Source organism: Bicyclus anynana, chromosome 17, assembly GCF_947172395.1.
Source record: "Bicyclus anynana chromosome 17, ilBicAnyn1.1, whole genome shotgun sequence".
Taxonomy (NCBI): domain Eukaryota; kingdom Metazoa; phylum Arthropoda; class Insecta; order Lepidoptera; family Nymphalidae; genus Bicyclus; species Bicyclus anynana.
Window position 1 is genome coordinate 6,001,017 of NC_069099.1, and position 22,561 is coordinate 6,023,577.

At 35.3% G+C, this 22,561-nt stretch overlaps 2 protein-coding genes across 7 annotated transcripts in view; one reads left to right on the forward strand and one right to left on the reverse strand.

Moving 5' to 3' along the window:
• Positions 1-8,138, forward strand: part of LOC112055320 (tyrosine-protein phosphatase non-receptor type 9) — a 113,775-nt gene extending 105,637 nt beyond the window's left edge. For all 5 annotated transcript variants that reach the window (XM_052886571.1, XM_052886569.1, XM_052886570.1 and 2 more), the window contains one exon: positions 1,006-8,138. In XM_052886571.1, coding sequence (XP_052742531.1) covers positions 1,006-1,077 — 72 coding nt within the window. In that variant the 3' untranslated portion in view covers positions 1,078-8,138. The remainder of the gene's footprint in view (positions 1-1,005) is intronic.
• Positions 8,139-9,660: 1,522 nt separating this feature from the next.
• LOC112055321 (bumetanide-sensitive sodium-(potassium)-chloride cotransporter) overlaps positions 9,661-22,561 on the reverse strand; it is a 62,898-nt gene continuing 49,997 nt past the window's right edge. The window contains exons 9-20 of one of the 2 annotated variants that reach the window (XM_052886568.1): positions 21,350-21,571; positions 20,663-20,894; positions 20,001-20,122; positions 19,271-19,406; positions 15,443-15,654; positions 14,735-14,973; positions 13,873-14,084; positions 12,863-13,041; positions 12,400-12,557; positions 11,979-12,115; positions 11,352-11,485; positions 9,661-10,795 (exon numbers count right to left, since the gene is read on the reverse strand). In XM_052886568.1, coding sequence (XP_052742528.1) covers positions 10,682-10,795; positions 11,352-11,485; positions 11,979-12,115; positions 12,400-12,557; positions 12,863-13,041; positions 13,873-14,084; positions 14,735-14,973; positions 15,443-15,654; positions 19,271-19,406; positions 20,001-20,122; positions 20,663-20,894; positions 21,350-21,571 — 2,097 coding nt within the window. In that variant the 3' untranslated portion in view covers positions 9,661-10,681. Of the gene's footprint in view, positions 10,796-11,351; positions 11,486-11,978; positions 12,116-12,399; positions 12,558-12,862; positions 13,042-13,872; positions 14,085-14,734; positions 14,977-15,442; positions 15,655-19,270; positions 19,407-20,000; positions 20,123-20,662; positions 20,895-21,349; positions 21,572-22,561 lie in introns of both variants that reach the window. The other variant, XM_052886567.1, reaches the window with a different exon arrangement.

Genomic DNA, 22,561 nt, shown 5'->3' on the forward strand with positions numbered 1-22,561 from the left:
TAAAAACCTGCGTAAGAATACCTTCTTGTGTAGTTAAATGATGTAAAAAACGAACAAAAACTGCTGGTTTAGTATAAGATATGTATGAAATCTAAGCTCGGTTTCCTTAGAAAATGGCAGAAAATTTTGTTCGTGAATTTGGGTGCGATACTAGTCCTTATATATTTAGTCTAAGGTTTAAGTAGTCGAAAAGCTATGTGTATTTCTGGTGCCTAGCGGCATTGATAATAATTATGCTCTGATCTAAAAGGCACTGTTGCTGGTAAACAAACAAAATAAACTATGAGTAAAAAATGTAACTATGGTTGTCATAACAATTGAGCTATATTTGAGAATTGCTTGATCAAATCAGAAATGTGGAGATCCACAGAACAAGTAGAGTTACCGAATAAATCAACGAGTATCACAACTGAAGTGGCAATGGAAGGACACGTGTACTTTGAAGAGCTGATGGACGTTAGGTCCCAAGGTACTGGAATGGCGACTCCGCACTGAAAGACGAAGTTTTAGTCGACCCGCCAATAGATTTCAGTAAACCCATTGCTGGTTGCAAATTTGAGCCGCTAGCTAAGGGTGGTTTGAAGGCTTTACAAGAGACCTATATCCAGCTTTGGACATTTATAGACTAATATTTGTGACGAGTATGTTGTGTTACATGATGAATACTCACATAATACTGTTTGCATTTTCTGTAATTTTCTAAAGCATTCGATTGTATTTATCATAGAATTCGATTACTCAAATTAAGCTAATATACTGTCAACATGACACTAATAGCTTAATTTTATTGTCTCTACTCTCAGTGACAAATTAGAATTCAAAATATATTCATTGACTAAAAACAGAGAAGAAAGACAGTTCCTTAATAGGCTTTCCACAAGGTTCAATTTTGGGTCCTATTTTATTGCTAGTGTACATCATGAGAGATTGTACTGTTTGATACATTCTTATGTTCAAAACTAGTTTTTAAGTAAGAATGATTTTTTATTGTTGTTTTTTATGCAGGTAATGCACGGCTACTTAGAGTCTGCGGACCTGACGGGCTTTGACGAGGACGTCGAAGAGGAGTCGGAATGAAGACTGTCCCGACCACTCTGCATCGTGCTGTGAGCATGCCGTCGCTGCGCCGACACGCCGACATAAATCGCCGACGTGCCGTCAAAAATCGCCGACACGCGACAAAATCGCCGAAACTAAAGCTTGGAAATCGCAGAAGAATGAAAGACAAAATGGAGCTGTGTGGCCTTATATAACCTGCCTATATTATTTAGCCGAAGTGTCTCAGAAAATAAGGCCATAGATTTCTTAATGGAGCATGCTTTGCCACAAGTTGATGCTAGATTGAAGCCATATTACAGTACAAGATTTATAGACTTATTTCAGAAACTGTATAAAAGCTGGTCTTTCCTTCTGTTTAGTGATGATAAGTGATATATAAATTACGCAATGTGACATCGGCAAATAACAAAGTGTCGGTAAAACGGCTCGCACAAAGCGACTTGTGTTCACTAGTGTAAAGTGTGCGGCATCGTTTGTGTTCTTTGTGATTGCGCACTAACACATCGTGGTATACTATTGGACAGAACATCTGTGAACTGTGTGAAGTGACTTTACTCAGGAGAATATGTACTCAGAGGCACAGTTATCCGTCCAATTTAATATATTCGCGTCATATTAAAGTGGGCGGATAATTGTGCCTCTGAGTGTAGTTTGCGTCAGTGTGTGCCGAGCTTTAACTTCACTTGCGGCACGTTTTATGTGACACTGTGTATCGCGTCATTCAAAAGTGGACTGTATGTCTTGGTATGTAGATATATTTTTAGTTGCTCAAAATAAATGTATTGAGTATTGACATATGTAAATTATTGTTACGTGGCAACTTATTTACTACAAGATTTTGTATGGACAATCATACTGCATATTGTAATTGCATAAAAATGCAGTATTTTAACAATAAAAGGTCATGTATATGAGTCTGTTGATTAATCATTCACCCAAAAGTTATTGATGAGATTCTGAAAAGTTTAGCAGAACTAAAACTCTTTTGAGAAATGTTGATGATTTAAGTATTTAAATTCCATTAGATTATCAAATCTCTGTCTATGAAATTAAGGTCCACTTTTGAATGATATCTATACCGGTTTGCATGTATCATGCTGTATACAAGTGTCTATAGCTCTATATTACTTTACGCTCAGTCCAGGAAGGGTGAATTCGCCGCGATTCTCTCGCGCGTGTTACGCGCGACCGTTGCGTCCACAAGGTGCGTACCAACGCGCGAACTTTGAGGAGGAATTCAGTACGAAACATGGAGTTGAACGTGCACTCGCTCTAGAGTTCGCGCGTTAACGCAACACAACAAGGCGTCCCTAGTATCTCGATTCGCGAGCAATACGCGCGAATCACGCGCGAGTCGAGTCTGGCGCATTTACGCGCGTATTTTAAATTCGCGCGATGCTTGTGGACGCGATGTATTGATGTCTTGTACTTCGACAACGCGCGTACGAATCGCGCGATACGATTCGCGACGAATTCGCCCGTTCTGGACAAGGTCTTAGTGCCCCCACTTGTCCATGTAATGAACCAGCCCTAGCGGTAAGTCTATTAATGTATACTTAAAATGAGAATAAAAATATTTAAATCAAAACGTTCCTGTAGTATGAATAAGAGTGAATATTGAATTATCAAAATTATACCTCTCTCTCTCTCTAACAATGTCTGTCGTCAACTATTGTGGATCAATTCAAGACCTAGGGTTTTTGAGATTTTTTTTTATACACCTTTGTTTATAAAGGTGGTTTTTGTATGACTGATTATGATTATGGTGTTTAAGGTTGCAAAATCAGGCAACCTATTCATCAAACCAAAAAAAATTACAGCCAAAAAAAAGTATTGGTGACTTAGTTTACTATATTTCTAACCTTAGGTAAAACTATGACGTTAGCTATTTATTTTTAGAATTGATCACACAAAGTCACATGCATACAATTATCTGACTTCTTTGGTTTAAATCATGTTGTTTAATGTAGGATGATGCGGGTGATAGTTCGTTTCATTCTTGAAAGTTTGTCGTGATTCACGATAATAGTACGTATTATGAACATCATACAGGCGATTATCACCGTACCCATGGTATCTGAAAAACACTTTAGTATAATAATTCTATCAGATAATATTTTCTATGAACAGTATATTATTATCTCATGAAGTGCAAATGACATATCGAACTCTACCTGTGAAATCGAAAATAGTTCTCTCTTTTTCGTTGTGATGTGACGAAAGAGAAAGCCATATTTTAGTATTGGTCGACATTTGTCTTTTTCTATGAAGCTTAGAGATATCTTTTGCAGTGCATTTTAATCTTAGGTTATGGGATCCTATGGAAATGGGATCACAAAATGTTCTCAATTTTGTAAAACACTAGGTATTGGAATTGAACCTTCATAAAGTTGATTATAGACATTAATTTTCACATTACACAATATTGGTAACCAAAATAAAACACTGTAAACACCCCCTTATTAATATTTACTGTTTAGGTACCCTCTATGTTATTTATTTATATATATAAGAAAGTATGGCTGTGTGAAGACTTTCTCGTGTCTTTAATTTATGTAGTTGTTTATACTTTTTATTATAATTACTATAATATATTCTATTGGTGAACACTTAAATTGTATAGTGAGCGGCATGTAAGTTGAACTATGCAAGTGTTATCGACGGTGTGAGGTGACATGAGTAACCATAGCAACACGTGGACGCCATTACAATTGCGTACAAAATTTATTTATTAAGTGATAGCTTTTTTTGGGAAGGTAAACCGCTTCGTAACACACCAGGGGTGTGTTTGTGGTTTTAGCAGGAACACCAATGGTTTGGGGTCAGGAGGGGCATTTTTGTCGGTAGAAGTCCGGCACATTTTTTAAAAGAATATTTGCCGTATCTTTTTTTTTTTTGTAATATGACCAATATCCCCATTTTCCTTCAGTAGTCGAAAAAGATTGTGCTAGGAGTGGGTACGACAGTAGACAAACGGGGCGGGGATCGAACCACCTCCCCTCGGTGATGAATCCGACCGCTCTTACTGTTGATCTATTGAGGCTTTATCTCACGCATACGGCAGCGCTGTGGAGAGTTCCAAGAGGCACATTATTTTTTATTATTACTTGACATCTTTAATGTACCGGGCAACCGCAAATCTCGTCTACCATTTATGTAATTGTACCCGCGCAGACACGTGTCATTTTGGTTTTGGTGTAACTTACTTGCCGTTGTCTATACTTGTTTTATACTGGTTTGATATCAATTAATATTGTGAGGTGCTGGTAGGTTAACGCCATTCTTTTCTCGAAAATTCCATGCATTCATTCATTGTACTTCACATTTTTATAACTGATTAAATTAATAAATTAATTATACTTATAATATCTATAATGTGCACTTATTTAGATCACCTGACATTTGATTGTGTGTTAAAGTATACAGTGTATCCTGCCATCTTGCTCATTATATACTTTGTAACTTGAACTGACAGTGGGATTTCTCTCTTTTGAGCCAGTGAGATGTTAAGATCACGATAACCTCCTTGACAAGTCTGTAAAATACTAACAATATATATTGGCTATCTCATTTCATGACTTGTTACAATGCACCTCTGACTAAAGTCCGGCCGCTCAGAGATTGCGTTTCTGACAGGTCGTGATCGAATGTGACAAACATTGAAACAGCGCAGTTCAACAACCTTGTACGCCAGTTCGAAGTTATGTCGCCCTTTCGATCACGACCTATCAGAAACGCTATCTCTGAGCGGCCGGACTTTTGGACTCGATCTTGCCCATATTGGCAAGATTACGCTTTGCTGTTCTATGTACAGTTAAGTAATACAGGACTTAACACTTTGCCTAAAACGCCTACAAGGTTATTGTATTATTATACAATAAACTTTTATTATATACTTATACAGTTATGTTAACTTTAACTGCACTTACTATCTACTAGGAAACTACGAGTGAATTTGCACCCCTTCCAAGTGTGACTTCTTCAAGCTTTTTCAACCAATTCGTTGAATTCGCACCTCTAGAGATAATATCTCACTGAGCAATTACCAATTGAGAGACATTGTATACTTGAATTATGATTAATATTGAATGGTTATAGACTGAATACTGTTAATTTTCTCCAAATTTTTATTAACAAGCTGATGTCTCTATGTGGAAGCATATTGTTATAAGCGATTAGTTCTAATAATCAAAACAAAATAGGTGTAAAAGTATTATAATTCTCGATAAATAATAATCATAGTTAAAAATATATGTTAATATAAATATATTTAAAGTAACATCTAGTAAAATGTTAGCTATAGATCCAAGACTAAAGGAAAGTTTATTTTTCAAGGGATGTATGTATTAATCACATATCGTAAATATACTCTGAGAGCCCATCTAGTAAATTGGATTGCCCCACTACTTTGTTTTATTTCTATGAAAAATTAACATAAAAATTACTAAAATAAATATTAGACTTTGACTTTTTATATTGAGGTTTAAACTAATACAAGTCAGCAATATTATAGCAGATTAGAGAAAAGGAGAATTTGGAAATTTTGTAATTAAATTGGAGAGTACGTAATAGAAAATTTATACCAAATTATGTGACAATAATAAATTCAATGACATAATTTTTATGTATAAAATATATACATAAATACATTAAAAATATTAACTAACTGGAATATAGTTGATGTCCGCGAGATCTTACGCATTGATTTTAAAGATTCTGCGTTTTTTTTATTTTTGGTATAAAAATCTTGACATTTTTGTCTTCCTTTCTTCCAAAATCAAAGGTTAAGTCGAAAGTTGGTTAACATAGAAATAATATTACTTCACATTTATAATATCAGAATGATTACAGTTTGTTTCATATAGGATGTTCAGTTCGTTTCACTATTGAAAGTTTGCCGCGATTTACGATAATAGTACGTAATGTCATACAGGCGACTGTCACTGTATGGGTACGGTGACATCTGCTAAAACACTAAGCTAGTTGTCTAGGTGGGCTCTCAGATGTATCAGATGTATATTCAACCGCCGTCCTATCACGCAACAGACATATCGCAACGCCTACCGCTTCATCACATCGCATGTCACCTGTAACGCTATTCTGTAACGATGTTTTCTCTCTGTCTGACATGATACTATAGACAGAGATAGAGACGATTACGAAACTCATTGTCGAGTTATAAATACATCGTTTTAGAATAGCGATACTCTCTCTACTGAATTTCGACACCGCTGTTTACTTTTATCTTGGTTTCTTCACAATGTTTACTTTACAACTTAATCCTTAATTTGTTCACTTAACTGCGTATGTAGTTTGTGACGTCACAGGTTGCTATTATGACAATGACACAAACCAATTCTTGTTACATGTATTATTAGTCAAATATGGCGTCTGCACACACATACATTTTGCTTGTGTATTGACTACTAGCTGATTACCCGCGGTTTCATAACCCGCGGGATAAGATACAGCCTATGACACTCATTGATAACGTGGCTTTGTATTGGTTTAAGAATTTTCAAATTAGTAAAAACCCTACAGCCTTACAAACGTTAATTCTTCGTAATAATATACACAGAGGCACAATTATACGGCCACACTAATATACTCACGTCATATTAGAGTCGTTGGATAATTGTGCCTCTGAGTATATCAAGATGTTGAAATGTAATTGATTATGTTTACACTTAGACACTTCTCAACCATAACGCGCCAATAAATATTTCGATGAATTAATTCTTAAAAATCTGTTAAGTATGTATTAACATACTTAACAGATTTACAAGGGATAGGGATCGTTCGAGTTTCAAAGGATCCTTTCTTCTTGATTTTCAAAATTTATAAAGCGATATTGTCGCTTTTCCGGTTCATTATCGCATTTTTAAGTACCTATCCTAGTATTTATTTATAGATTATTTGTATAAGTATGTGTTATAAATATTGTTTTTTGATTATCAGAGCAAAGTTTTCTCGTTTCATATCATTAGTGCCGCATTACTTTAGTGCAATGAAAGGTTTACACATTTTAACGATTTTACTTAAAACGTTCTAACGGCCAGTTTCTTCATCGTAAGTAACAGTCAAAGTAACGTCATAAAGCAAAAGTGATGGTCTTAATCACGGAAAAATAAAGTCTTCTTTACTACTTACTACTTTTACTGTTACTTTAGCTTTACATGAAGAAACTGGCTGTAAATATCACAAGATCCCCTTTTGTTTGAGGAACATTATTTCCATATTTGAATGGTATTTGACCGAATAGCTAAATTCGGTGTAAATATCAAAAGATCCCCTTTTGTTTAATGAACATTGAATTGTCCGGTATTTAAACGAATAGCTAAATCCGAATTGAGATTTAATTCATTATTCAAAAGAGGATCTTTTCATATTTAGCCCGATCTAAATATGAAAATATCCTAGATACTTGAAGTATCGATTTAGCTACCTTGTAATTTGTAAACCTTTCGTTACTTAGATGTCATTCACACCTCCCGCTATAGCAGTAGATAATAGAAATAATTTAGGAAATGTGTACATTTAGTTGTCTACATCCAGAACAGTTCAATTGAAGTTAAGCCAAGAATATTCGGCCATATTCGGTATTTGGGTAAATATTGCAAACTTGAAAATTCAAAGTTATGTTTAACAACCAATAATACCTACCTAATTGGAAATGTTTGGCATTGGGCGAATGAATACCGATATTTTTTTTTACAGAATATTAGTGTCTATAGTTCAATCTAGCTTAACAACAATCAAATGATAAATATTATTTATGTAGTACCTTGTTTCTAAAAAAAGCCGTTCTTAGATATGTACATAATATCGCACTAGTTATATGAAAATCGAATGTAATTTTATATCCGTTTTTGTTATGATAAAATCAAAAATTTCTAATTCTGCTGAACTATAGGTATTTTTCAATTTAACAATATATCGTTTAAGGAAATTGTTATTCCGGAACGCGTGTTGGTTCTTGGTATCTGTAAATATACTATCTTTTTTTTATATGTTTAAAATTTAAATTAAAAGCCCTTGTGAAATATGTGTGAAATAAAGAAATACTTGTAATATATTGATATGATTGTTTTATTTATTCTTTCTTTTGTAATACAATATCAGTTGATACCACACAAACAGTAATACACCAGTTACTTGTAAAAAAACCAAAAGTAGACAAATACGAGTACCTATTTATTTACTAATAACATTGACGTCTTATAATATTAGGAGATCGATGTCTAATAAACATACATGCCATTTAATCTTCAACTAAATAAAAACACATAATTAATTTCAATTAAATTTTTGTTATTCAAATTCATAATTTCCAAAGTTTTAGTACCTACATATCATTAGTCGTTTTTCCTTGAAAAAAAAATACAAATTACGTTGGGATCTCATGACAGGAGAAATAGACAAATAAAAAAGCTGCGCAGCCGTAAATATCGCTATCTGATTTCATTGCGTTCGGACGAAAGAGATGTGACTACTTCGCCGCTATTGGTTGACGTTTCTTTTCACGGGATATGTCGATGGGTGCATGCTAGGCCTACAGGCTACAGGAGTGCAGTGGAGATATAGCATGATGGAACTTTATACAGTCACAACGGTGACATCGGAGACATGCCGCCCACGATATTTGTGAGGGGTCACAAATATCGTGGGCGGCATGTCTCTACTCAGCACTTCCAGCCACGACATGTACAGCGCCGGCGACACCGTACCCTGAGGAACATGTAGTCAGGGATCCGTAGAACATTTTGTACAACTTGATTACTATCAAGTTAATTTTTCGTGAGTAGCTTCATCTTGATGAGACGATTAACTTTTTTATGAAGAAAAATAGGTAAAAATAACCTTGACATTCTTGATATGTAGATAGGCAGGTATAGTTTTCTGTGATAATTCGTTTGGCGAAGAGATGGTCGTGGTTCAGGATTTTCGAAATGACGAAGTCTCGGCGCGTTCCATAGTTTATTATAAAAAAGAAAAGTACCTATATATTGTTGTAAAACGCTTATGGCTATTTTTTCCTCCTTTCAACAGACCGTTAGTGCAAATAATAGTCACAGGGTAATTATGTTCTTTGGAAATTAAGAAAAAAAATTCCAACTCGTATTTTGGTCGCTTTAATATTTTGCTGACTTACTTTTTTTTTTTTTTTTTATTCTTTACAAGTTAGCCCTTGACTACAATCTCACCTGATGTTAAGTGATGATGCAGTCTAAGACGGAAGCGGGCTAACTTGTTAGGAGGAGGATGAAAATCCACACCCTCGGTTTCTACACGGCATCGTACCGGAACGCTAAATCGCTTGGCGGTACGTCTTTGCCGGTAGGGTGGTAAAACTTACTTCGGCTGCTACATTGTTATCTCCAAAAAATACGTTACTCCTGAATCCTTATCCTATGTAGCCATTGTCAGATTTCCATTTTAAACTTAAATTAGGTATACCTACCTAGTTTAGTAAACTTGTTGTGTGTTATATGTAAGGAATTTACTATTTAATACAGTGGTTTCAGAAATATCTCTCTTTCTTTTATAATTAAAACAAATGAAAATGATAAAGTTATTACAAGTGAAATAAAACCACAAGCGAATAATTTATAAAATATATTCAAGTTTGTCTTTCTATTTCGAAATATTCTAGACGTCACACGTAGTATTAAGTAGAAAATATTAGTAATTATAATATGTAGTAACAATAGTAAAGACAAAAAGATTTGTATAGAAATTGATAAATAAATAAATAATAAATAAAAAAATTGTAAAAATAATAGTACACTAAGTAAAATCATTCGTCATAAAAGATATAATTTAAAACTCAATTATGCTTATTAAAAATAAATGTATAATAGATACCTACCGCAAATATCGTAGAAACTTTACCATACAAGGAAATGCCAGTTATTTTAAAATAAAATTAAATAAACATTCAAACAGATAATTTAAATAAAGATTAAAATTATAGTAGTAACAATCCTTTTGATTCATAAAATAATAAAAAAAAAATAAATGAAAATCTAGATATAATGACGATAGTTTTCAAAATAACGACATAATACTGGTTTTTCTAACATAGTTTAATTTATAGCTGTTTTTTTAAATTATTTAAAGATTCTATTGTTTTAAAAGTTTATACTCATTTGCTATTTTTATTATGTTGTCACTATAGATAATAATAAATAAGGCACATCACTTAATAAAACTATTTCACTACTTATTTGTAATAAGTACTATATTATGCTTTGGTAGTCACAGGTAAAATAACTTATAACTAGCTTAAAATATATAACATTATTGTACGAAATGCTGCATTTGTAAGTACCAACTAAGTTTACCGAGTTTGGCATTCTGTGAAAATTAAATAAAAATAAAAAATAAAAATACTATACCTAGAGATTTCATTTCAACGATTGTAGTTAATATCTTATTATTGGAATAATTTATCAATTGTACTTCAACTTAAATTTATTTGTAAATAGATACCTAATTGTTATTATTCGTCTAAAAACTAATTTGTTCTTAATACTTATTCAAAGGTCGGTTGTAAATTTACCTACACGAGGTTCATTTATATGATCATCTACTGTTACTGTATGATGTACTAGTTTTTGGTCTAGGAATAGAACGTAAGTACGGAGGTGTGGTTGCCGCGAACGAAGAGCATGGGAGGAAGGTCTCGGCTCATTATCTCGAGCCACGACATGTATAGCGGAGCTGACACTGATCCCTGTAACGAAAAGTAAAATATTGAAAATTAAAAAAATAAACCTTTACAGTATTTTTAAAGGCGGTGCCCCAGAGCTAGATCCCTTAAGTCCAAACAGGTTTAGATACAGTTGAACAGGGGTAATATGTTTTTAAGCAAAATATCAGATTTCTTGGTGAGCTAGTACATATTTTCGAGTAATATCGGAAGTGCTTTTCCATGTTGGCCGTCTATCCAAATAAAGTCCCAAATACTTCTTCTTTTTGTGGGATTTGTACATTGTTGAGCTTAACTGCAGCATATTATGTATACGAGTATATCATGTCTCATGGCAAAGGTGATTTGTGTCGACTTAGTCTCATTAGCTTTGATCCAGAATTCTAGCTATTCGGAGATGTTATCTAAGCTGGTTTGAAGTATGTGGCTAGCTTGAACCGAGTCTGCATGGACAGCTAGAGCTGCTGTGTCGTCGGTGAAAAGGTGAAATCTAAGGTGAAAAGGAAATACAAGGTTGGACGCAGGACACTTCCTTGGGGCACTCCTGTTGGCATAATATAAACAATTAAAGAATACGAACCTTTCTCGGCATAGGCAGTGACATGACCACAAGACGCGCTTGCGAGGAATTGGCTAAAAGCAGCTCGCGCAGACGCAGTTGTCTGTTTGTCTTCTCCGCGAGGGTAGTCAGCTCCGTCTGGCTTATTGTGGATTCTGTTAACCAAGATCAATGATTACTTAGTTATTTCTTTAAAAAATACTTCTCCTTAAAAAATTTTACTTCTTTCTTAAAAAACGAATTAATCGCTCAAAATAGACGATAAGTCTATTAGGAGTGGGAACGATAATAGAACTACAGATAGATTTCTAGACTTTTAGACAACGATAGACCTCTTGGATATAACTTCTTGGATATAAATAGGATAGAACTTCTCGGATTTGAATCCGGTCTCTTTATCAGCTTTTGAGGTAAAGGCCTTTCACTTTCGTAATATTTATACCCTGCCTCGGTTTGTTGTTCATTTGGGAAAATTTTCTAAAAGTGCGATACACTAAAACTTAAATTTAATTTTAAACTTCTTTATTCATGTTCATTGTATGTATATATTTTTTTCATTTTGGTATTTGTTTATTTATTTTATCATTAGATTTATCTAATTCAATAGAAATATAATTAGTATCTACAATGAAGCTACGTAATTCTTACCTCCCGTGTGATCAGTGAACTTCTTGATTAGATCGTCAAACATAGTCTTAGTCTCAGGCTTAGGTGGTTCCGTTATATCCTGGACCATCGTCAAAGACGAGTAGTCTATTCGGAATTTTCCCAATAAGTTGGCCATACTGAAAAAAAATTTAGGTTGTGTAATAACCACCTGAGTGTCCACCTAGAGAGTTTTGTGTCAATAAATTATTACTTTTGATACTGAAGCCTGGATGTAAACCCATAAAAATAGAGAATCAATAGCTCAGGCTAGGTACTGCTTGAATCATAAGATCTTTAACACTAGAAAGACTGTAAAACTTAACAATCTAATGAAAAAATCACAAATTTTGCGTAAGATTGGTCAAAAGATTTTTTATAATCAATTTTAAAAGATCTACAAAATTAAAAATTTTGGACATACTTTCTTTCCTCCAGTTCCAGCTCATGGTGTCGGTTAGCGAGGGCAAAGATGCGCAGCTTGCAGCGTGACCACGAGGATCGGAGGGAGATGATGTAGGGGAGCAGGATCGTCAGTCCACCGTCGTCGTACAACCACCATACATCTATAGTGCCGGCTTCCTGTTGACAACACAATCTTCAGTCATCTATCTACGCTTCCTCAAATATTTGGATGAGTTTTATTTGATTTTTATATTACCCCAGATTACAGTACCCCAGATATCGCAAAACCCGCAGATATACTAGCAGACCCCACAGATTTTGCACTATCCAAAACGTAGGCAAAAAGTTATTGTTCTTCAAAAATGATTACTATTTGCAGTGGAGACAAATTCAATTCAAAGGTGATAACTCGGTAATGTTAATTCGTTCTTGATTTATCAATGGTGTAAATATCTAGATTTAATTTTTAGTTTTTGCTTTACCTGTTTCCTCTTAAATATCGTCATATTAGATAGTTGTTCCATTGAGACTTCCATTCCTGATGCGGATTTGTACACCACTTGTCGGTGCATGTCCATTCCTTTCTTGTTCCTTTTCTTGTCTTTCGCGTCACTCTTCTCTGATAATGTAAACGATCTGGACGTTGTTAAACTCAATAAATCTGAAAAATAAAGATCATGTATGTAAGTAGAGTGTTTGGATAATTTACCATTATTCTTTCCAAAACACTGTTGATAGTGTAACATTTATTTGACAACTATAACATTTATTTGAGAATATCATGTCAAAAGAAAAAATCTGTAGCTCTAAACGTTTGATGTAGGGTTATAATTTACACCTATCAGACTTATCAGACCTATCAGATTTTCTTAAATAGAAACATAGCTATTAACATAAACACTACTCATTTGAAATAACAAAGTGACGAAAATTTTTGGTTGACTGTCTAACAAGCGTAAACATTCATCCAATTCATAACACCCGATGGACATCCTCTGCTGGACATAGACATTTTAAAGAGACTTCCAATCATAAATGTGCTTAGTAGCCTATGATTGGCTGATCCCTGTATCTTCTCGTTTCCGTAGGAAAACGGGTATAATATAGATAGCCTATAGCCTCCTCGATCAACGGGCTATCTAACACTGAAAGAATTTTTAAAATCGGACCAGTAGTTCCTGAGATTATAGCGCGTTTAATCAAACAAAACAAACAAACAAACTCTTCAGCTTTATAATATTAGTATATATGCCGCGTAAAAACCGTCAGAGGTATGGGTAGACTCGTACCTCTTTCATGTAAGCGTGCTTCCATTTTAAATTGCATCTTTACTTATCATCAGGTAAGATCGCAGTCAAAGCTTAACTCGTCACTGAATTAATAAATCATTTAATTTTGATGTTTGGAAGTCTCTACAAAAGGCCCTTGTCCTGCAGTCGACGTCCATCGGCTGATTTGATGATGATGACTCTCTCAATATTAATTAACTCACTAAGGTTATTTCCACCAGTGCCGTGCGTGTCTGCCGGCGCACGGATGTCCAGGTCTGAGTCAGCATGCATGATGGGCGCACGTACTCTAAGGTCGCCACTACTGGAGTTAGCAGTGAGTCCGCTGGTACCGATCTCTTCACTCATCACCCCGAAGTCGAGGCCTCCTGCGACGCGCACTATAGCCACTGCTAGTCGTGTTTCGAATGCCGTGCTGAAAATTTGAATATTATCTAAATGTGTTTTTAAGTAGCTTTGCTTAGTTGATGCTGGTTCAGGATAAACATTGGCTAATATTGGCTTTTATAACAAGGCTTTAGTTAATACTGGAATGTTTAAGAAAGACTTGTTTACGCTATTCAGAAATTCAGTGTTATTAGAGATTTAAGTTTTTGTGCGATCACGCCGATTTTCATTAGGTACAACAACTTTCAATCTGATTAATCATGAATCTATAAAAAGTCATAATTATATTTAAATAATCAGATTCGAAAACCTTCATATCTTTGTGTTTTGTTTGTTGTTATTTTTCTTCTGCTTTCTTCAAATCACCAAAGTGCCAAATGACTGACGGATTTACTTTATAAAAATTGTCTTGCACCTTTTGTAACTTTTTTAATTTTACATTTTATAATATTAAATTCTTATGATACCTTAGTTTTAAGTATCTTATTAAAATTAGATTTAGCAATTACTTTTACATAATCATTAGAATAATGAGCGTCAACAAACCGCCTGTACAGTTTGGCGAGAGTATAGATATGTTCAATAATTGTTAAGTGTTATCAATAAAATGAATTGAAAAAAAATCGCTAATATTTTAAACATCAGAAGTGGGATAAAAAATAATTTAAAAATACTTACTGCAAAACATTGAAATAGGACTCCAGATCAGCGGATGGGCAAGTGGTCCAGTCGGCTTTGTATCCCATGAGCAGCACATTGGGCGCCAGTCTCCCCACACCCGCGGCCTGCATCAGAGCTCGGGCGCCGTTTTCGAAGCTGAACCCGTTGACACCGGCACAGAAAGCGCGCACTTTACGCCCGCGCAACCATTCGTCACTTATCCGTCTTCTGTGCGCACGCTCCTTGTATGTTAGTTTCTGCTGAAAGAATTAAAATGTATTTAATGACATTAATCATTTTATAGTCTAGATGTGTGGGTATAAACATTTTTCTGCATCCAGCGAATCCCTGCGACGCGCTTGATGTCGTCAGTCCACCTGAGCTTTCTAGTACGAATTTGCCATTCAAGCACCTTGATACATCCAACATCCATCGGCTCTTTGAACTATGTGCCCCACCCATTGCCACTTCAGCTTCACAACTCATTGAGCGATGTGAGTGACTTTGGTTCTTCTGCGGATCTCATTTCTGATTCGATCACGCAGAGATACACATCCTTTTTATGAGGCCCATAACTAGCGACCAAGTCTTTGATATTCATTCATCATTATCAACCCATATTCAACTCACTGCTAAACTCGAGTCGCCTCTCAGTATGAGAGGGGTTATGCCAAATACTATATACTAATAAAATAGTCTCAGATATACTTCCGAGTAAATACTTACTTGTGATATATCTCCCACGACCATTAGCGACCCTGACTTCGTGATGAGGCTGCCAAGGTCAACAAGCGCCGGCCTGTCTTGAGGCTTCCCCGTCAGCACCAGCAGTTGAGGCCAGTAATTCTTCACGTGTTCCCCAGTCCGCGCCAAGTTGTGAGCGCTGGAAAGTGCCGTCTTGTATATTTGAGCTTGCGTACTGCTGCCCCAGTTAACATCTGAAAAAGAAAAGGGGATTTATATAGACTATACCAGATGCAAGTGAAATTATTTTTTTTATTAATCCCGTGGGTACCATGTTGTAGTCTATATGTTGCTCAATAACCTCTCTATCTCCTAGTAAAACTTTTATTACAAATTTAATTGTACCATTCCAAAGGTGAAATTTAATAAAAGTTTGATTGTTTTCAGTATCGTGTAAAATAATAATAATAATTTGCAATTGAGAAAAAACGGGTTATTTTAAAATCATACACGGACATTTTGAATTTTATTTATATGTATTGATGCAGACCTGCTTATATGCTTATGATAAAGACGCTGCAAAGATTATACTACTGTGTCTTAATCGTAAAATATTTTTCAAAATTAACAAAATTACGAAAAATTCTTTAGAGCGTTTGTTTTGTTTTGTTGTTTGAGATATCTTAAATATCTCATTTTTTTAATTATAATAAAAATCTGTAGAATCTCAGTGTTTTTTTTTGTATTCTGAGTGTAGAATAATATTTGATACGAAACTGAAACCGGTGTAGTTACCAAGTACAAGCGCTCTAAAGATCAACACATAATGCGTGGCAAATAGAAACGAGGTAATACGAAAATGGTGCAATGATTTATGGGTTTTGCGGATTGCGCCATGATCCACGACTATTCTTGTGTCTAAGTGCAGTGGTGTTTTGGCGAAAACCACACGAAGAACCACTTCAGTCGGATAATGATTTACTCGTAACACAAGAATAGAAGAACTGTATACTATGTAGGTACTATTGAATCGTTTTTCATTTTAAACTGTAAGAAATATTAATAAACTTAGATGTTAAAATAGTAAGTTAACAATTAGACCTACTTTTATTTAATTAACAATTATAAAAGGAGAAGGGGGGGTAGTTTTATCTTTGAAAACATGTAATATATGTAACGTTTTTTGGAAGTCTGTTATTAATCTCTTTAACATCACGTCATATTATTATGGTCTAAGACTCGGCATTAGAAATATATACACTCTGTTATTAATTACTGATAAATAAATGATAGGTCATGTTCACAGTGACACATTCAATTGCGGCCAACATTTAGGTAACATACAAAATCTAGGAAACCGTGAACTAAATAAAAAGGCGATATAATACAGTGGATGGTTCGGGCTACAATGGCAGGAACACGTTCCAAAGAAAAGAGACCATTTCATAATAAATACTCAACCATTCAATATACAGGCAACACAGAATTATTGCTCAATAATCTAAAAACATCACTAGATAACGAGTTTAAGAACCAAGAATCATTACAAGAAAAATACAACAAATTGTTAAACCAAATAAAAATTGTAACTAGGAAAACAAACACGAATGACAAAAAAGGAATCTCACTTAAAATCAAAGAATTACTTGGAAAAAGGAAAAACCTTATACGACAAGAAAAAAGTAAATATAACCGTCAAAAGATAACAGAAATAAGTAAAAATATTAGCGAACAACTTAGAAAAGAAAGGAAAACAAAACGACTAAATACTATGAAAAACTACATAGAAAAAACAGGAGGAATAAAAAAGGCGATAAAAGTATTAAACCAAAAGAAAGATTGGATACCAAGTTTAAAAAAGAATGATGGTAAAATCTCTGGGAAAAGAACTGAAATACTAAAAACTGCTACTGATTTCTACCGAAATCTATACCAAAGTCAATGTGACTCACAAGTCGTAAAAACACATCCTCCAACAGAGGAAGAGCAAATACCTGAAATACTAAAAGAAGAAACCATAAACGCTATTAAAACACAAAAATATGATAAAGCACCTGGACCAGACCTTATCACTAACGAAATACTAAAAACTACGCTACCAGTTATTGCACCAAAACTTACAGATATATTTAATGAAATTATAAGTACAGAAGAGATTCCAGAGGACTGGACTAAATCGACCATCATTCTGTTACATAAAAAAGGTGACAAGGAAGATATAACAAATTACAGACCTATAAGCTTAATGTCCAATGTTTACAAAGTATTTTCAAAAATAATATTATCGAGAATTAGCAATATCCTTGAAGAAAATCAGCCTAAAGAACAAGCTGGATTCCGAAGAAATTTCTCAACTATAGATCACATTCATGCTGTCAGACAAATCATACAAAAATTTAAAGAATACAATAAAACTTACTACCTAGGGTTTGTGGATTTTAATAAAGCCTTCGATACGCTAGAGCACGCATTTATTTGGAATGCCCTAGAAATGCAAGGCGTAGCACCAAAATACATACGTATTCTAAAAAACGTGTACGCAGAGGCTACAGCGCAAGTAAAGCTAGAATCTACAGGCGACGAATTTTTTATTAAACGAGGTGTACGTCAAGGAGATCCTATCTCGCCAAAATTATTTACATCCGTTCTTGAAGTTATATTCAGGCACCTGGAATGGGCCGACAAAGGAATAAATATAAACGGCGAACACCTGAGTCACCTACGTTTCGCAGACGATTTAGTTTTGTTTTCAGACAATTCGGAAAGCCTAGAAATAATGTTGCAACAGCTAGCGAACGAAAGTGATAAGGCAGGTTTAAAAATGAATTTAACAAAAACAAAAGTTATGTCAAACTCTACACAAACGAAAATAATAAAAATAAATAATGAGGAAATAGAATACGTAAATGAATACATATACTTAGGACAGCTAATATCAACCAAAGAATGTATGCAAAAAGAAATAGAAAGAAGAACGGCTAATACTTGGAAACGATATTGGTCATTCAGTGAAGTCATGAAAAATAAAGACATGCCTATGAAAGAAAAAAGAAAAATTTTCAACATGTGTATTTTACCATGTTTGTTATACGGGTGTCAAACTTGGGCATTGACAGAACAACTGGAAAATAAAATAAAAATTTGCCAGAACGGAATAGAGAGAAGCACTATAGGAGTCAAAAGAAAGGACCGAGTAAAATTAAAAGACATAAAAAGCAAAACTAAATTCAAAAATGCATACACAACTTACAAACAACTAAAGTGGAGATGGACAGGGCATATGATAAGAGAAAAGAAAGATAAATGGACCAGGACAATAACGGAATGGTACCCGAGAGACAGCAAGAGAAACAGAGGCAGACAGACTAAAAGGTGGGAAGATGATATTAGGAGCATAGCGGGGCCAATATGGTCTCGTATAGCAAGAAATAGAATACAATGGAAAACTTTAGAGGAGGCCTTTGTCGGAAGACAAGCTGCAGACTAACGACCGTTTGCCGATAGTAATTGTTATTATTATTTACTAAAAAAAAAAAAAACGTTATTTTATTTAAAGATTTGTATATTAATAAGTAATTTGGCAAATAGTAAAGTACTTTTTAAAATGTACACTGTAAACAAAACTCAGCAATAAAGGCTTTTTTATTTTTTTTTTTTATTTTTTTTTTTTTTTTTTTTTTTATTTTTTTTTTTTTTTATTTTTTTATTTTTTTTTTATTTTTTTATTTTTATTTTATTTATTTTTATAATACAGTTAAATTGACTATAAAATAAGCTTCCATTCCACATATTAGATTATTTGTCGAGAATAAGTACGACTAGAGATTTTCTACAGATTTATAGAAAAGTCACCAGGCAAAACAATCTCACCAGGCTTCCGGTAGTGGACTATAAGGTAGAGCGTGAAGAAGATGGCGTAGGTGACCAGCGACGTCTGCCAGCTGATGAGCAACATGATCGCGACACAGAGCAGGAACCCAGCCAGCGAGAGCCAGACGTTGTAATACTGAAAGAGTAAAGAAAGCACGGTATAATTGTTTGTAAGAAGTTATACTTGGGTTATCATTAGTAACCCATATTCGGGTCACTGTTGAGGACAAGTCTCCTACCAGAATGAGAGGAGTTAGGTCATTAGTCCACCACGCTGGCTCAATGCAGACTTCACACACGTAGAGGATTGGTTTGAGTTGGGTTATTACTAGGGTATTTATGTAAATTATTATTAAGGTTACTACTACTGCTAAGTAGTAAGTAGGTATCTATTACTAGATACGTTGACGTAGTTTTGCACAATGAATTTGATTAAGCAAATTAAGAATGAACCAAAAGATTTTGACAAATATAGGTTGGAAGCACCTAGAGTTGGAAGTAGTTTGACCATGAATGCAATAATTAATTAATAGAGTAGGTATCTTCTTGAATTTCAATAAAAAACTAGTTGGAAAATACTCTTTAAGATTAGGTCTTTGGTAGGTACTTTACATTTAACCATCTTTGGCACTTTCCTCTGGCATTGTGTGGTCGTCATATGGTTAAAAACATAAAGGGCAATAAGATGAGAGAAACAAAAGGAGGGTAGGTAGATGAAAACTCTACTCACTCTGAAGGTAGGCCGCCAGCCGAGAGGACGGACAAGCGCGGCGTGGAACGTGCAGTAGTTGATCAGCGCGTACGATGCCAGATAGAAGTTGGAGATCAGAGGCGCGATCGTGTTTAACTCCGCTGTAACAAAACTATGAATGTAACATGATCCAAGAAACAGGGAACAGGAATAAGGTAGCCGTTGACATGGTCTGCGAAAGCGTTCCTGTGGTGTAGTCACCAGGCAATTAGTTAGAATACCGTGGCGTTAGTCGGTGGGAAATCGACATGACTTTCTTGCTTCTATTGGAGATTTCCCCACGTTAAAAAACGGCAAGTTATTGTTGGCTTTTGAAGGGTCCAAGGGTCTGCGTTCTCGAAGCGTAGTCGAGGCGATTAATTAGAACACTGCACCGTGGGGTTTTAGTCGGTATCGGTAAGCTACTAGGAGCTAACTAAACTTTGTTGTGTTGGATTCTTTTAAGTTAATATTTTTTTATCACCGTTGTAACAAGCAAATCGGTGATGCCATTTTTCGATTTTGAGACTTAGCTATTTTTATAGTTGGATCAAATATATATATCAGAAATATTGTTTTGCATATTCTGTAAATTCATTTTAAGTATGATTCAAAATTCTTCGAAAATAAATTCTGTAAATATTGGTTAGCAATAAAATTACCAATAAGCAAAAAGATGAGTGAGACGAAGAATGTGAGCACGTATCCACGATACGGCTCGCCGTGACGGCCGTAGGGCTTGGAGAAGAAGATGAGTCCAGGATATATGCGGTCCCGGCCCAGCGCCTGGATCAGACGCGGCACTGACAGTAGGTTGGTCAGAGCCGTCGATAGAGTCGCGGCCCAACATCCCGCGTAGATAAAGGGACCCCATGCGGACATCAGCTGCATTACCTGTAACAAATGATAACACTTTAAAATACAAAGTACAGTTTTGTTAGCAGCTAGTTAGTGGTTGGAATGTGTTATTTTGCCAAAATCTTATCTCGTTATTAACCCATATTCGGCTGACTGCTGAGCTGGAGTCTCCTCTCAGAATGAGAGGGGTCAGGCCAGTAGTCGACCACGCTGGCCCAATGCGGATTGGCAGACTATACTCACGCAGAGAATTGAGTAACAATTAACTAACATCCATTTGCCCAAGTCAAGTGCACACATTATAATATAATTTTTCGCTAAGTTGGACGTGGAACAAGAAAGAGAGACACTTTCAAATAATTTTGATTTGTTTCTTTGACACAACTAGGTATAGAAACCTAGAATCAATTCTTGGAAATAATGCAAAGCCTAGGCAGAGTTCTAAGCAAACCATTGATGACGTTCAAGATTGTGTCCTGATAAATACTTACAGAGTAGCTATTATGAAGACCATATTCACAGCTGCTAGTGTTGATGCAATTAGAAACGCCACTGTAATCCGTCAGGGTCCCGTTGGTCAGCACCAGATCGGTGAGGTTACCACTGGCTTGTCTCAGCGCTCCACCGCCAGAGAACAGCACCATGAGAGCGTAGCTGATCACTGATATCAGCAAGGCCAGTAGAGTGCCTTTGGGAATTGCAGATGCTGGGTCCTGAAAGAAAAAGGGTTAAATTTATAGGCGAAAACATAGAGGTATTGTAATAGTAAGTATGTCGAAGACTTTGGTCTTTTTACAAAAGCTTTAATGTCAGCTCATGCTTCTACCATAATTACGGCAAGGCAAGACAACAATGAAGATTGGACCATAGCGGCTTTAGGAGGTAGCAGGTATCAAAAATCCAGTTCCGTTCCAAGTATAAATATACTTTTATGTTTTCTTTAGGATAACACTGAAGTCTGAGTCACTGACACAGCTCAGCAAATCGCGAAACTGAAGTGGCAATGAGCAGAGCACATAGTTAAAGAAGCTGGAATGGCGATCCCGCACGGAAATGCGCAATGTTGGTAGGCCGAGGACATCAAGAAGGTTGCACATTGCACATCAAGAAGGGAGCCGCTGGACTGGATGCTAGCGGCTCGAGGCCGTTGTTTTTGGTAGAACATGCAAAAGGCCTATGTTCAGCTGTGGACTTCCATCGGCTAATAATGATGAACACCGAAGTCTAAATTACATACTGCCTGATTGATCGGTAGTTATCTAGTTCGGTTACAAATAATAAGGTCCATGACTCGAATCAAGTCTAGGGAGGTCAGGTAAACGCAATTAATTATTAGTAGATTTTTTTCAAGAACAATATTCAATAGCAAATTGAATATGGAAAATTGGTAGTGTTGGTATAACCCCGTGCCTCTGAGAGCACATAAAGCCAACGGTCCTGTACCTGATCTCATTGCGATAGGGATGATGGATGTCATCCCAAGAAACTAACGGATACAGATCTACTTAATATATAATAAACCTTTTGCGTACCTAGATGTCTAGATTCGATTTTTTCATTCATATATTTAACAGAAACATATCGAAATGCGGTTTATTTTATAACACCAACGACTATAATATGTGAGTCAGTTATTATTTAGGCACTTTGATCATGTAACTTGTAAATCTGTGCATCAATCATAGTAGCCATCATATTCGTTC